Source organism: Molothrus ater, chromosome 10, assembly GCF_012460135.2.
Source record: "Molothrus ater isolate BHLD 08-10-18 breed brown headed cowbird chromosome 10, BPBGC_Mater_1.1, whole genome shotgun sequence".
Lineage (NCBI taxonomy): Eukaryota > Metazoa > Chordata > Aves > Passeriformes > Icteridae > Molothrus > Molothrus ater.
In genome coordinates this window covers 4,948,982-4,964,693 of record NC_050487.2, presented here as the reverse complement: position 1 = coordinate 4,964,693, position 15,712 = coordinate 4,948,982, and the positions used below count along the sequence as shown (strand labels likewise).

The following is a 15,712-nucleotide window of genomic DNA, read 5'->3' as shown; positions in this document are numbered from 1 at the left end:
CAGTCTGCCACATCTCACTCACAGGCCAGGGAACAAAACCCTGGGATGACAAAGCAGGAGAATTCCAGGGTGAGCTCTACCACCACAGAACAGTCTGGAGAAGAGAAAGGTTTGGGGTTACCCAAGTACTGCAGCCTTCTAATGGCTAAAGGGGCTCTGAGAGGGCTGAAAAGGGACTTTGAGCAAGGGCATGGAGGGATAGGACAAGGAGGAATGGTTTCCTGCTGACAGAGGGCAGTGTTAGATGGGATATTGGGAAAAAATTCTTCCCTGTGAGGGTGGTGAGGCCCTGGCACAGGATGCCCAGAGAAGCTGTGGCTGCCCCACCCCTGGAAGTGTTCCAGGCCAGGTTGGACAGGGCTTGGAGCAACCTGGGATACTGGAGGGTGTCCTTACCCACAGCAGGAGGGTGGAATGAGATGTGCTTTAAGATCCCTTCCAACCCAAACCCCTCTGGGATTCAATGCTTCTCCCTCCTGGAGACTGAGTTTGCCAGGTAACCCCGTGTGCTCCCCAAGCCTGACTTTCAGAGCATGACTAGAAAGTGCTGCTGGCTCCAACGTGCCGAGGCAAGCGCTGCCTCTTCCTGCAGGTTCTGCAACAAACTGCTGCTGCTGCTGCTGCTGCTGGGCTTTTGTGCAACACCTGGAGCCTTTCCAGAGGCTGGCAGGTAGGGAGGAATGGGAGCCTGCTCCGGGAATGCTGCTGGGTCAGTCTGTGGCCCCACACTGTGAGGTTCCTGGCACGGTGGGTTGGCAATGCTGCTGCACTCACCCCCTCCCCAGGAGCAGAACCAAGGCAGATTTTGTGATACTTTCTTTTATTTTATCCTGTTCTTGAATAGTTACCCATGGGCTGGGGGAAACTCTCCTCTTGTATTCAGGTTTTATGCAGAAATTCCACAAATTCTTTGAAAACTCCCCAACTTTCTCAGCCTCGCTGCAATCTCGGGGCTTCACAGCCCTCCAAAATCTGTGGAATGAGCAGCATTTCCTGGTGTTGAAATGCTGATGTAAGAGGGTGGTGAATCAGTGGGGATCTCTCAGCCTGAACCATGTTGTATGGCTGTTAGTGCTGAAGTTTTGCTATTTTAATCCACAAAGCCCCACACGATCCAGCCGGAGTAAATGGCGAGTAACCCCGCTGCACCCAGTGTCAAACCTGGGAACTGGTGGGAACTGAATTCATGCCAAACTGTTCTGCTTGGTGGGACCCTGCTCCAAACAGCCTGGATGCCATGCAGTAATCCAAGCAGTGTGTAACATTGTAAAGGGTATAAATAGCCGGGTGTGTCGGAGGGGCAGGGGGAATTACAGCAGCCTTGGAAAGATGAGCTGAAAGCCAGCTATGGGCCTGGGGCTTGAATTCACACTCAATTCTGGCTCCTGCCGTGTTACAGGCACTAAAACAAGTTGGCTTTGCTTAATACATCCAGCTTGCACTGCTTTGTTCGGGTCTTTAAGTAACACCCATCAAACTGGGGTGCTGGTCCCCAAGTGCTGGTCTCCTTCCCTGCCAGCAGCTCACTGAGGATGGTTTGGCTTCTCCAAAGTTAGAGCTGCCTGCTGCCTTGAACCCAACTCCTCAGCCAGCAGCATCCTCATGTTCCCCCAGCTTTTCCAAGAAAAAGCTGACGCAGCTGCAGATTGAGGGGCAGAGGCCACAGAGCCACCAAAACAAGGACGAAACGAGTCCCCAGATGCCACGGCATGACGTGGGGAGATCCTTGGAAGTGACAGAGGAGACCATCACCCCCAGGTTATGGCAGCCTGGTCACCGAGGGCCGAGCCCTGCTCAGATTCCAGCGTCCCCCTCCTCCAGGGTGAATGAACTCCAGTGCTGCTGGAGTTTGGAGCGGACACTATGTCCACATTCTTCAGCCCAGGGCCGGGAATGTCAGCTCCTGTCCGGACGCCAGGGGCTGGCATTCCTCCCCGGTGCTGCTCCCAAGGAATGCCAGCCCGGAGGGTGCCGGGGAGAGGGTGCCACTGGCTCCGGGGGGATCAGGGGAGACACGCTGCTCCTCCAGGAAAGCCTTTGCCGAGCTGGCAGAGCCGGGCAGGGTTAGCACATGTGTGCTGCTGCCCTGTGTTTACTAAACACTGCTCCCGGCCAGAGGGAATGGCTGGAATTCACCCCTCGCTCCCCAGCAGACCCCAAGGACATGCAGGCGGAGCAGGGGAATTCGCTCCTCCAGCCTGTTGCCATGGCTGCATATTTCAGAGACTCAAGCAGGGAAAAAAATAAAAGGAGAAAACCAAAACATTTCAATGGGAGGGAAGAAAAATAGGAGGGGGAAAAATGCAGAAGAGTAATGAGAAGGACGAGCGAGTCCAAGAAATGTATTAGATCATCCTCAGAAACTGGTGTCTGAGGAGTTCTCCACAGCTTAGGCTGTTCCAATATTTACTGTGTGTTATTTAAACCATGACTCCTGGCACCAGCTGGGGCTCTGCAGCACCACGAGCTGCTCGGGAACATTGTTAAAAGCTGGTCCTGGGCTCCAGGAGAGGGGCTGGAAGCAAAATATCCCTGCTGGCTGTGGAAGGCAGCCTGCTGCAGGGGAGCTGCTGGATCCTGAGAGCAGGGCTGGATCCTGAGAGCAGGACCCAGCGCAGAGCTGGCAAACAGCAGTGTGGGATATCAACTCCTAAGTTACAGGATCAGAGCCTTGGAGAGGCTGAGCAAGGACAGGCAAGGGCTGGCTGCAGTGTGAGAAAGGAGCTGAGCTGAGCAGCAAGCAGAGCCTGAGTGAGGGTGAGATGCACACCTGCAGGCAGTGAGGTATCCTGGCTCCTCTCATCCTGGAGGGACTTGTTGCTATCAGTGCCCTGTGTATTTAAAGTCACTCTGTGGGCAGTTTTTTATGAGCAGGTTTTGGCACAGGGGTTGCTTCCTGTGCTTTGTGTCCATGGCACTCTGGAAAAGCATCCCGTTCTCATGCAGAGGCAGTGCACAGCATCAGGAGCCTGGAGTTCCCACTCTGGCCAGGGTGATGCAAGTCTGGCTCATGTATCCCTGTGGTACCAACTGGAGTTCACAGGGGAGCCACAGGCATGCCAGAATCCAGCTGGGTTTAAAACCCTGCAATGATCTGGCACCTTTGGCTCCCATATCTCCTGGAGGAATCTGGATCTGCAGCAATGTTTATTCTCTCCTGGGATTCCCACTGTTAATTACACGATATGGAACGATGGTGCCATGGTCTGTGCTCCATGCCAGGAGTGCCAGTGCTGTCTGACCACACGCAAGAGCTGGTCTGGAGCTGGAGGTGAACAGGAACAATTTCCCAAGGGATAAAATCAGATAATCAGGTTTGGGTGGGAAGAGACCTTAAAGATCACCTATCTTCACCCCCTGAGACAGGCAGGGACACCTTTCACTATCCCAGGTTGCTCCAAGCCCTGTCCAACCTGGCCTGGAACACTTTCAAGGATGAAACAGACACAGCTTCTCTGGGCAACCTGTGCCATGAGCTCTCCACCCTCCCAGAAGGGAAGAATTCCTTTCCAATATCCCATCTGGCAATGGGAAACCATTCCCTCTTGTCTTGCCACTCCAGTCCCTTGTCCCAGGTCCCTCTACAGCTCTCCCAGATCCCCTTTAGCTCTGGAAGGTGCAGTGAGGTGATCCAGGCTCCCTTCCCTTCCCTTCCCTTCCCTTCCCTTCCCTTCCCTTCCCTTCCCTTCCCTTCCCTTCCCTTCCCTTCCCTTCCCTTCCCTTCCCTTCCCTTCCCTTCCCTTCCCTTCCCTTCCCTTCCCTTCCCTTCCCTTCCCTTCCCTTCCCTTCCCTTCCCTTCCCTTCCCTTCCCTTCCCTTCCCTTCCCTTCCCTTCCCTTCCCTTCCCGTCCCTCTCCCGCTCCGACAGCGACACCTGGCGGTCCGTGCCGCCCTTGCACCCCCGCCCGGGCCCCGCAGATCCCGGGGCTGGAGCGTGTCAGGAATGGAACAGAGCTGGGAATGGGGCTGGAGCACCAGGAGAGGCTGAGGGAGCTGGGAAAGGGGCTCAGCCTGGAGAAAAGGAGGCTCAGGGGGGCCCTTGTGGCTCTGCACGACTCCTGACAGGAGGGGAGAGCTGGGGGTGGTCAGGCTCTGCTCCCAGGGAACAGGGACAGGACAAGGAGGAAGCAGCCTTGAGTTGTGCCAGGGGAAGTTTAGATTGGATATGAAGGGAAATTTCTTCATGGAAAGGCTGTTCAGGTGGTGGAGTCCCCACTCCTGGAGGGACATAAAAGCCAGGTGGATGTGGCACTTGGGGGCATGGGAAGCCTTGGCAGTGCTGGGGGAACTCTTGGACTCTTTCATCTTAGAGGGCTTTTCTAACTTAAGTGGATTTTAGTCACCCACTCCCCACAGCAGAGTGTGGCAGTGGTGTTTTCCAGCCTTTTCCCCATCATTCATTCAGGAACATTTCTCCCTGGCTGGTTCCATTCTGCTCACAATAATGAGTCTTTAATGACAATCCTGTTGCATGTTCAAGACAAAGCTTAGAAATGAGGGAGAGGGGATCTGTTGCCCTGTCCAGGAGGGATAATCTCACTGCACGGGCGGGGAGATGCAAAGATCACCAATCTAAAAGCAATTTTGTGAGTGAAACGCACGGCTGTAAATTATCCATACAGCTTTCACCCCATAAAAATGCTTGTGGATGGTTTTCCAAGACATGCCTTTTGCTTTTCGTGGGGTTCAAGAGATATTAAGCAGCAGAAAGTTCCTTTCCAGCTGACCTAACCCTCACCCTGCCCCACAAGGAGATGCCTCCAGTAGGAAACAGGGGACAGAATGAATTGCTGTGACCCATCAGTGTCCAGCCCTGTCACCCACAGCTCAAGAAAATGCTGAAATAAGACCTATGGAAGTGGTTGAAGGTCAGACTTCCTCTTCACAGGGAAAACCCAAGGAAATGCAGCTTATTTTACTCATGCAAGCAAAACAGCTGAGCACAATCATCACAAAGCCAGAAAATGCCCAAGGATTTTTGCCACAATGGAGACAAAATTTAAATCAGTTGGTGAAAATGTGTGAGGATCCTGCAGTCCTCATCCAAACTAGGGCAAGACCTGGCCCATGCAGGTTCTTGCTTCCAGGATCCCTTCTTGCTGTCTTTGGGGCTTTAAAAGATTTCCTAGCACATAAATCAATGTGGGAATACTGCAGGTCTTACCAGAAGCATTTCAAATATTTTGGATTTTTTTTTTAAAAAAAAGGTTTCATTGAATTTCAGGTATACAGGGCTCCATGTGGTGGGAACTGCTGGAGAGCAAACGGTCTGGCCAGGATTCTGAAATCATCCAGGAATGGTTGGATGGGAGGAGGACAGGTTGCCTTTCCAAAGCCTTTTTCCTGACTCTTCCCACAATTTCAAGATGAGGATCTATGAAAACACACCAGCACTGAAAGAACAGAATAGAGCCAAAGGCACAAAGCATTTTAATGAGGCAAAAACATCCTGCTAAGTCTTTTGGTTTATTGGTGTTGAGCCTGTTCCAAGCCCAAAGAAAAGGACTCTGAATCTATTAAAATAGTTGGCTTGTGGGATCTGCAATGTAAGCATGATTAAAATCCATCTATTTTTATCCATATGAGAATATATCAGCCAGAGGAATCTGTTTTTTTTTTTTTCGGAAGTAAAATATATTTGTCTTCAATAAAAGCATCCAAGTGAGCTCAGTGTGCAAAAGCATTGCCCAGTTCTGGGAAGAGAGAAAGGTACCTGGATCTGCAGCTTCCCAGTCCCTTTGCTGGCTGGTGCTGGTGACATTCCAAGAATTGTAATGCCATTTGCACAGAAAATGGGAGACAAGAGTTAAATATCTGCCACCTGAAGAAATTGAGGCTTGCTGCTGCCCAGAGCAATCTAAACCCTGAGAGGAGTGGGGGAGTCCTGCTCTTTCCTGCTTCCAGTTTTGACGGATTCAGGGGCTCTACAATCTCTTCTCTAGAGGGTGTGGGATTTGCTCAGTACTTCTTTCTGCTTCTCATTTATCCCAGTGAAAATGGGGATTTTAATACTTTCTCAGAGGGAAAGTCACAAATATTTTCCACTTCCTGGGCAAATGCTCCAATTGTGCTTTTGTAAAAGAGGGATGGGATACAGTGACTCCTACAATTAATTATCTCCATTCCTGTATTGTGTGTGGGCTCTGAAAAAACGTGGTAAACCATAAACCAGCTCCAACTGCCAGAGCACAGGGAAACACTTGCATAAGTGACCTGTAAAACACAACCACATCAGTTTGTAACTGCTGCTCTGTTGGCTTCCCAAGGGAAAGGGGAAGTCCTGGAGAAGACTGAGCTCTCTGAGGATGGGTGCTGTGTTTGGAGTCATGTGCTGAACTACAATGAAAGGTCTGTTGTTTGAGCAGAGACATAATAAAACCCCTGGAGACCAATTTTGAAGGATCATTTGCACTGAAAAGCCAACAAAAGACCAAGCAGGAGTAGGTTCAGGTGCCTGCTTTCCTTCTCCCTCTGACAGATACTCAATTTTCTCTCAATTTTTCCATTGAAAATGGTTTGATTTGTAATTTTCTGTCCTGATACCAACACTCACCTGAGCATCAAGCTCTGATCAAGTGCAGAACAAACTGCAACAGCATTATAAGCCTTGTTGTGCAATACCCATAGCCCCAAATCTTGGCATCCACTGGCAAGGAAAAGGCTCCCAATGACACACAAACATCAGCCAGCAACCCCTGGGTGTCCTGGGGAGGGAAGAGGTGACACAGCCAGCCCCCAAACACAAACAATTTATTTCTTTTTAGCAATATCATGGCATGCACACTCCCCTTATAAGGCAAACACAGAAATGGCATGTGCCTTCCCAACCACATGCTGAAATCGTATTCCAAGGCTCTGCTCTCCCCCAGCCTCCCTTGCTTCATGCCACAGCAGCTCCAGCCAGCTTCATGTTCCCAGGATGTTTTTGCTCATTAAATGCTACATTTCCAGGAACTTGTACACACATTTCCCTGTGCTGCTGTGTGATTTTCCTCTCTGTGTATCCCAGCCCTCTCTGTGTATCCCGGCTGCAGCAATGGAGCAGACAGCCCTTCCTTCTCCAGGGCAGCTTTATGGACCTGTGGGCACAATTAGGAAATAAATAAAGGAAAAGTAGAAATCTGGTGCAAAGGGGAGCAGGTTGGAAGTCTGAAGGCTTTTACCTTTCCTTCAGTGCTATTCAAGAAACAGGGGGCATCGGTCTTCCCAACAGTGCTGCCTGTTTATAGTTGATGTAACAGGACAAAAAGAGTCTGTAGGAAGGTCTGTATGTTTTAAACTTTGAAATTTCAGCTCTTCCCTCCCCTGGAAGACTCCACGGGTCAGTGCTGATTTGAGTGAAGCCATCTGTCTATTTATATTACTCAATGTGTTGTCCATTCCCTCATTCTCAGTTCTCCTCCTGCTTTGGGATAAGGCATGGCAAATTCAGGGATGTGGGAGAAAACAAGCAGCAAGTCACCAGTTTGTTCCACCCTGATGAGCAAGGAGAACTGGAAATCCTGGGGCACCATGCTCTGGGAAAGACAGGAGAGGGCAACCCCTCAGGAAATGGCAGGAAGTGAAGCAGAGCAAATGAATAGGGTTTTTCCTACTCAGAAGTGTATGGACGCATGCTTGCCCATGGAAAGGGGCAAATAAATACTAAATAAAGGGGAATACTAAATAATAAAGAGGTCAATTAATACTAAATAGCTGAGGAAGCCTGCTGCTTGCACAATCTCAGCTGTGCCTAGCATTCCTAAATCTCAAGCCCCTCTTGCCCATTTCTAATGCTCACCCACGAGCAAAGCCAAAGCTCCAGAGCATTTCTGCAGAGAAGCCTTGCAGGCAGAGGTCCTTGAGCAAATGATGAGCTGAAGATTCCTGGGCGACAGAACCAAGGTGCAGTTGAGTTGGAAGCCATCCAAGCACTGAGGTCACCTGGTACTCGTAAAGGAGAGAAGCTGTTTGAAGGGGAAAATGTTGGAAGACTGATTGGAAGAGGCAGCAGGACTTCATTCCTGTGTCTGTGTGAAGGGGCCAGCTCTCCTCCCCAGGGAATGCTGCACAGTGACTTACAATCATGAAGAGGAGGTGGGAAAAGCCAGCCCCCATTGCAGCAGCGTGTGCGAGCGAGTCTGGACAGGGAGCAGCCATTCCCAAAGCCCTGTCTCCCATCTTCCAGCACCCACATAAACATCCCTGTATCATGTGTCTTCCATGAGGCCCTCAAGTATCAAATTCCTATCAGTGCCATTAATTGTCAGCTATTTGCTTTTACAGATTTGTTTTACATGCAGAAATGAATCCCAGCTCCTCTGTGCCTCTCGGGACACGGCAGTGGTAAATGCTGATACAATCAGGCTGGGAGCACATGCAGTGAGGCATCCCAGTGTCTATCCAAGCAAAACTTTTCCATGTGAGTGCTGTGAGTTCACAGCTATTGCTAGCAGCTTGCCACGGACAGACTTTGTGTATCCTCTTGCAATATAATCTTCCCCAGAATGGTTTTGAAAGACCGTGAACTCGATCCTGCCAAAAATAGTCTGTGCAGCCAAAAAAAATCAACACAAGATCTTCAGTGTTTGAGCTGGCCTGTGAATTGCATTTTTCACCTTTTTCCAATGAGATGTTTCTTGACATCCATGAAACCTTCATTTGGCTTCTAATACCCCCAATTATCCTTGCAGCCTGCATTTTAATTACAACATCAGAGCCCAGCAAGCAATTGGCTTCATAGGCAAGGGGGGCCTAGCCAGTCCTGTAGCCCCGTGAGCGGCTGTGCACAGGCTGGCAGCTGCAGCCCAAGAATGTGTTTGTTTGTGTTTGGTTTATGTGGTTTTAGGTGACCTTTTGTTAAAATCAGCCAGTGGCTTCCAGGAGGCAAAGTTACATACTCACTGAAAAGAAATGCAGGGAAATAACCCCGCACGGGCCCTTCTGCTGAACGTCACATTTGTGCTGAATATCGTGTCCTTATGCCCAAGGCAGGGGTGGCTGAGGTTAAGGTTAAAGTCATGGGTGGCTGCATGAATATTGTCCCTTTGGTGCTCATGAAGAAGGACAGGCCAGAAATAAGTTTGGGAAAAATGGGGCTCAGTGGAAAATGAAAAATGGACCCCCATGTTGGGGTTCCTGTGGGTCCTGCCACCATTACAGGCTGTTACAGCTGAGGAGTGTCACTCACAGATAAAAAGAGCTGTTTGTCTCCTGCCTGGTGCCTACACCACGTTTTCAACCTCACTGGAGTTGTCCAGCCTCCAGAGAGCAGCAGCAATTTCTGCTGTTCCTTCATACTCACTGTGATTGAAGCAGGGGCCCTCCAAGAGATAAATCCATGCCAACACTCTGTTAGTGCCTTCCCATATAAGCTGCCTGCTAATGTCACCAGAAAAGGGCATCAAAATTTTGGTTGGTCTCTGGCTGGCGAGCCTCAGTCTTGGTTTTGATCACATCAGATACCACACATTGTCTGTCTGTCTGTCCACGAGTCCCTAAGTGAGGTGCATCAGAAACCACGCCGAGTCTGGGATTTAGGCTACATCTGCAGGGCAAATAAACACAGATGCCCAGGCGCCGTGCTTCCAGGCTGAGGAAATGGCCTGTGGAGAAGCTGTGGTGTGGAGGGCTCTGCAGCCTGGGCCACATCCCCCAACTACAGGCCTGCATGTAATTTCCAGCTCCATCCCAGTTTGGTATTTTATTTTTTTTACACTTCACACTGTTTAAGTAAGTGATGGATATTGTGGGGAGGAGTGCGAGCGATTTCTCTTTCACCTCAGTGATTAGAAGAACAGAACTTCCTACACACTTTCCACTCTTATGATAATGAGCTGAAAGACTCAGTGATTGAACCCTGCTGTGGCAAATTAGCCTGCAGTGTCCTCCTGTCACAGTGTCCCACAGGAAAAAATTCCTCCTGGCAGGTCAGGAGGGAGCTCAGAATTTAAAGACATTAAGGGATTTAATGGTCATAAGTGAATATTGTGATGCTTCTGCTGAAAATCTCAAGCAAGCAGGCAGCTCCCAGCGATGGATTTGCTAAGAGCTAAGCTGTCACTGCTCTAGGGATTCCAGAGGAGCTGGAGAGCAGCCAGGTGTGACAGCAGGTAGGAAGGTGACAATGCAGGTGGCTCTTCAGCCTTGATAAATGAGGAACAAGGTGTGTTTAGGTCAGCAGCCAGCTCAGAAAAACAAAATCCCCTTCCTAAGCCAATTGGAACAAAGGTTTTGTGTTTCAGGGGAAAGGTGGACACCTTGAAAAAGGGTTTTGCACCAAACTGACACAGAAATCCTTACTTTTGAAATACTACACAGCAGAGAATTTTGGGAAAAGGTCAGGAATGTTTGTATAGGAGATTCAAAGCCTCTCAATGGAATTTAATGTTGTTTGCATCGTTGGACTTGATTATTATTGCATTCTTTTAAAATATATCAGCTGTCAAGCAGCCCTGCTGCTGGCATTCCATACTGTAACAGAACAGGAGATGTGTTTACAGTTTGGATTTTACTTCAGGATCGTTACAGGCAGCAATGGCTTGGCTGGAGCTGAAATCCCCATCCTCTGTGGGCCAAAAGCCCTTTGTTACAGTGAAATGAAATGCTGCTTTCACTCTGAAAGGACTGTAAGACAAAAAAGCAGATTAAAACATTAAATACAACATCAGTATGTTTTATATACTTATAAACAGCGCATTTAAAAAAACCTTAATTTTTTTGTTTTAAAAAAATTACCAAAAAAGGAAATTCTCTTAAACTAAAGCACGGGTATTCCAGCAGTATTTCCAACTGGGAAAGCTTCTGAGCAGCGTGTTGGGTTTTGGGTAGTGGGGGAGCTATAGGAGTGGTTTCTTTGAGAAGCTGCCAAAAGCTTCCCCTGTGTCTGATGGAGCTGATGTCGGCCAGCTCCAAAACAGACTTCTCATTATCCTACAAATCTGGTAATAAATTCCATAAATTTCCTCAAACTTCCCTCCTGTTTTGCCCACGACAGTAATTGCTGAGTGGTCTCTTCCTGTTTTTATCTCAACTTAGGAGCATTATATTTTCTCTCCCCTGTCCAGCTGATGGAGCAGCTTTGGTGGGCACCAGGCATCCCACAGTCTGTCCCCGGGGGATTATCTTTTTTCAGGGATATTTTGGCAGAGCATTTCCATTCATGGCCACAAACCCCTGGCCCACCCTGGATGGATGGCTGGGGCAGGCTGGAAGTATTTGGGGATGGAATCAACCACAGCTAAGTGGGAGCCTGGAGATGTGTAGAGTCTCAGGATGAGCATGAGGTGATTCAGTGGGTGCATCCCACTGATGGGGGATTGGGGTCAGATGCCATAAAGGACCTGGCCAAGGCTTTGGAGATGGTGGTCAACAGTGGCTGAACATAAGCCCAGGTGTGCCCATGTGGGCAAGAGGCCGATGGGTCCAGCAGGACCAGGGCAGTGACAATTACTGGGCACTGTGAGGCCCCTCAAGTGCTGTGTCCCGTTCTGGCTCTCATGACAAGGACATCGAGGGGCTGGAGCGTGTCCAGAGAAGGAGATGGAGATAGGGAAGGGTCTGGAGCACCAGGAGTGGCTGAGGGAGCTGGGGAAGGGGCTCAGCCTGGAGAAAAGGAGGCTCAGGGGGTCCCTTCTGGCTCTGCACAACTCCTGACAGGAGGGGGCAGCCAGGTGGGGTCAGGCTCTGCTCCAGGGAACAGGGACAGGATAAGAAGTATTGTATTTGTGGGGTGCCCCGATGAAGGAAGGAATGATAAATCTGACTCCATGCTCTCAGAAGGCTAATTTATTATTTTATGATACTATATTAAAGAATACTACACTATACTAAGGAATACAGAAAGGACACTTACAGAATGCTAAAAAGATAATAATAAAAACTCAATATTCTCTCCAGAGTCCCAACACAGCTTGGCACTGATTGGCCAATGAGTCAAAACGACTCATACCAGAATCCAATGAAACAATCACGTGTGGGTAAACAATCTCCAAACACATTCCAAAGGGGCAAAACAAAGGAGAAGCAAACGAGATAAGAATTGCTTCCCTTTTCTCTGAGGCTTCTCAGCTTCCCAGGAGAAAAATCCTGGGTGAAGGGATTTTTCCAGAGAATGTGAATGCCACAGAGAAGGAACGGCCTCAAGCTGTGCCAGGGCAGGTTCATATTGGGCATCATGGAAAGGGTGGCCAGGCATTGGAAGGGGCTGCCCAGGGAGGTTTGAAGTCCTCATCCCTGGAGGTGTCCAAGGAAGGCCTGGATGTGGCCCTCAGTGCCATGGGTGAAGGGTGACACGGTGGGGATCGGTCACAGCTCGGACCCGACAGTCTTCGAAGTCTTCTCCGACCTCAGTGATTTTGTCATTCCGTGACGGGCCCTACGCAGAGAGCGGGGATGCTCTGTGTCCCTCCTCCTCTTCCTCCCGGCGCCGGGCGGGATGCGGGAAGAGGCGGGAAGAGCCGTGAGGGGGATCCCGCCCCTCCCGCCCGCGCTCAGGGGCCGCCCGCGGCGGCGGGAGCGGCGCGTGCGCGGGGCGGGGCCTGGCGGCGGCCGCGCCGTGCGAGGGTCCGGCGGGGCGGGGGGGTCCCGCCCGCTTCCCCCCGGCCCTGCGTCCGTCCCTCCGTCCCCGCGGAGCGATGGTGCCGCGGCGCCGGGAGCCCGGCGGGGGGCGGCGGGGCCGGCCCCGTGAGGCGGCGGGGGAGGCGGGCGCGGGGCCGCGGCGGGGCCGGCGGGTGCGGGGCCCGCGCCGCCATCTCCTCCGCCTCCTGCCGCCGCCGCCGCTGCTGCTGCTGCTGGTGCTGCCCGCCGGCGTGCAGGGCCAGCCCGGCCTCGGCCCGCATGCCCCGGACTGGCCCCCCAGCGGCCCCGGGCCCAGCCTCAGCATCTACCTGAGCGAGGAGGAGGTGCGGCAGCTGATCGGTGAGTGCGCCCCGGGGCCCGGGGGCAATGCGGGGCTGAGGCGGGGGCAGTCCGGCCGCTCAGGAGGGGCTCAGGGGAGTTCTGCGGGCCGGGGTGGAAGTTTAGGGGGTTGGAAAAGGATGGAGAGCTGTGGGACTGGACTGGGAATGATGGGCGTTAGCAGGACCGGAGGTGGCTGTGGGATCCGGGGGGAATTGGGATGTCTGTGGGAATGCTGGGAGGGAAACAGATCTCGGATGCTGGGGAGGCTGTGAGTGGGGATGAAGGATCTCCAGCTCATGAGAGGATGGGGGTGTGTGAGTCTGGAGTGGGGATGGGTGAATCCAGAGATTTGTGTGGGTTCTGTGGGAGTGGCTGCGAGCAGGGATGAAGGAGCTGGGGCTCGGGAGGGTTGGGGGTCAGGCACTGGGGTGGGGATGGTGGGTGTCAGCAGGACCAGGGCTTTGCTGGGGGGTCCAGGAGACGGGGAATGTCTGTGGGATGCAGATTTGGGGGTGCAGAGGAGGATGGAAAGGGTTGTGAGTGTGGACGAAAGACCTGGAGCTTAGGAGAGGATGGGGACCTATGGGACTGGGATGGGGATGGGTGGTCCCAGGGATCTGTTGGTTTTGTAGGACTGGGGTCGTGGTGAGAATAGATGAGTCAAAGGGGTCTCTGTGCTGCTTTGTGTGTGTGTGTGTGGTTAGGGGAAGAAAAGGCTTCACCCTTATGGTGAGGGGCTCCCCAGACTGGAGGAACCGGGGATGGTGTCCTGTGGGAGCAGGGTAAGCCCTGGGAGAGGTGAGCTCAGGCCCATGATTTAATTAGCCCGGCAAGTGACATGCAGAGGGCAGAGAGGAGACCTGGCAATAATTGGGTGTGTGTGTGTGAAAGGAATCTTAATTTCTAGGCAGGCTGACAATTGCTGCGCAAGGACTTGGAGGCAGTTCCTGAAGTCCCCCATCTGGCCCGCTGTGGAAGGCTTTCACAGGAGTTCTGTGCTTGGAGAGTCTGACTTAAACAAAGATTTGTTTTCTGTAGGCTTTGCCTTCCATACGCTCTTGTTTAGAGTTGGTGGCTGGAGTCTCAAAACAAATCTGTGGGTGTCCCCAGTGATTTGTTTTTCCCAAGTGCCCTGTATCTCTGCAAGCTGGAAAACTGGCAGTGCAAGACTTTATTTGTGTCAAATGGACAAAATAAAAATATCTCCAGTTAATTTGCACTCTGTGAGCACACAGCTGACCCAAGTCAGGGGATCTGGGTGCTGAAGAACACTGTAAACATTCTTCCCTCGTGGTTTGCCCTAGTGATCAGTGTCCTGCTGTTGTCATTTGTACGTGGCACGTGCTTGCTGCCAGATGCTCTGGTACAGATAGAGGGTGAAAATGTCTGGCTTGCTGCTGAGCTGGGATTCTAAATAAGTAGTTAATCTTGGGAGTACTGAATGGTAAGGTTTGAGCTCTCCCCTGTCTAGTGCCTGAAATCTCTGTTAGTTGGATTTGTTCAAGCTTCTATGGCCCACTGGCATAATTATTCATCATGGAGTAGCAACTGAGGAGGCAAGATGTGCTGTTACTATTTTTTAAACTAAATTTCTTCCTCTAGCTTCCATTATGGGTGTCTATTACTACATGGCTGAAATCACTTACTACTCTGTGACTGGTTTATATCACTTTTAGTATCTGACATGAATGATCTATTCTGCCTCTGTGACCCCAGAGATAAATTGGAATCTAATGTGGAGGTAAACTGGGACTTCCTTCAGTTAGTGGGGTTCAAATCACTGGAAATGTGTTGCAAACTAAACTTCCACAATCTAAATTGTGTTGTTGGCATGAGCAGATTTTATTTTAGGGTATCTCTACATGTGCCCTCGGCTGTAGGTGAGGTGTAGCTTAAGGAGGCATTTAGACACAGGCCAATTTATCATTAACTTTGTGTGTTCTTTTGGCAGAAAAAAAATCCAGAGGGACAAACAGTTTTGTTCCAGGTGTTCACGATTCTGGAAACAAAGCCAGCTTTTCATATGTTCCATTTTGTAGTATCTGATTGGGATTTACAGGTTTACATATAATCAAGTTCATGCTTTAAGGTCTCGTACTGATGTGTGAACTTGCAAAGGGCAGTGAGGGGGTTCAGCTTCTGGAACTTCCCTGAGAAAAGCTGTGGTTCAGCAGATGCTGGGATAGTCACGGGGGATAGGAAAATGAGCTTGCTTGTGAAGTGAAGTGTTAAGTTCACTGAAGCTGCTAATAGAAACTGGATTCTTTCACCTTTTGTCTCTAAACAATCTCGTGTCTGCTACTGTCTTGCTGTGGCTGAACAGAAACACTCAGATTTCCTTCTCATAAACCTAAATGTTACATGGAATTACTACAGTTACTACAGCCCGTGCTGTTTTCATGCTTCTAAATATCACCCCTGTGCATCTTTAGGTGACAAGTTTGATTAGGAATAAATGTAAGCCCACGTGTGGCTGCTGAATCAGTCACAGACAGCAATGCAGAGCTGGAGCATCCCAGGGTCTGGTGGGAAATCTGTGGGGCCATATCCCCATGTGGTCTCTCCGTCAGCCAGGCTGACACGGTTCAGTGGAGTGTCTGGTGCTGCTGCTTTCCCCAGACCCAGAGTTCAGTGTCTTGCAGAACCATGGGTTGTGTTTTAATCAGGCTGTGGCTCTTGGAAGTGAAATAGGAACTTGTTGCAGATTATTTGTGGCTGCTGTTCTTTGTGGCACAGAGGAAGGACAGAACAGTGATTTACAGTGAAAACTGCCTGCTCCTTTCCTGTGTGCTCACGCCAGATTTCCACCGTCGGGCTGTGGAATTCTGACCATG

At 50.6% G+C, this 15,712-nt stretch overlaps 1 protein-coding gene across 2 annotated transcripts in view; it reads left to right on the top strand.

The window, feature by feature from the left end:
• The first annotated feature begins 12,561 nt into the window (after positions 1-12,561).
• The window catches only part of RYK (receptor like tyrosine kinase), a 53,613-nt gene continuing 50,462 nt past the window's right edge, over positions 12,562-15,712 (top strand). Inside the window, exon 1 of one of the 2 annotated variants that reach the window (XM_054515941.1) lies at positions 12,562-12,896. In XM_054515941.1, coding sequence (XP_054371916.1) covers positions 12,614-12,896 — 283 coding nt within the window. In that variant the 5' untranslated portion in view covers positions 12,562-12,613. The remainder of the gene's footprint in view (positions 12,897-15,712) is intronic. The other variant, XM_036389119.2, reaches the window with a different exon arrangement.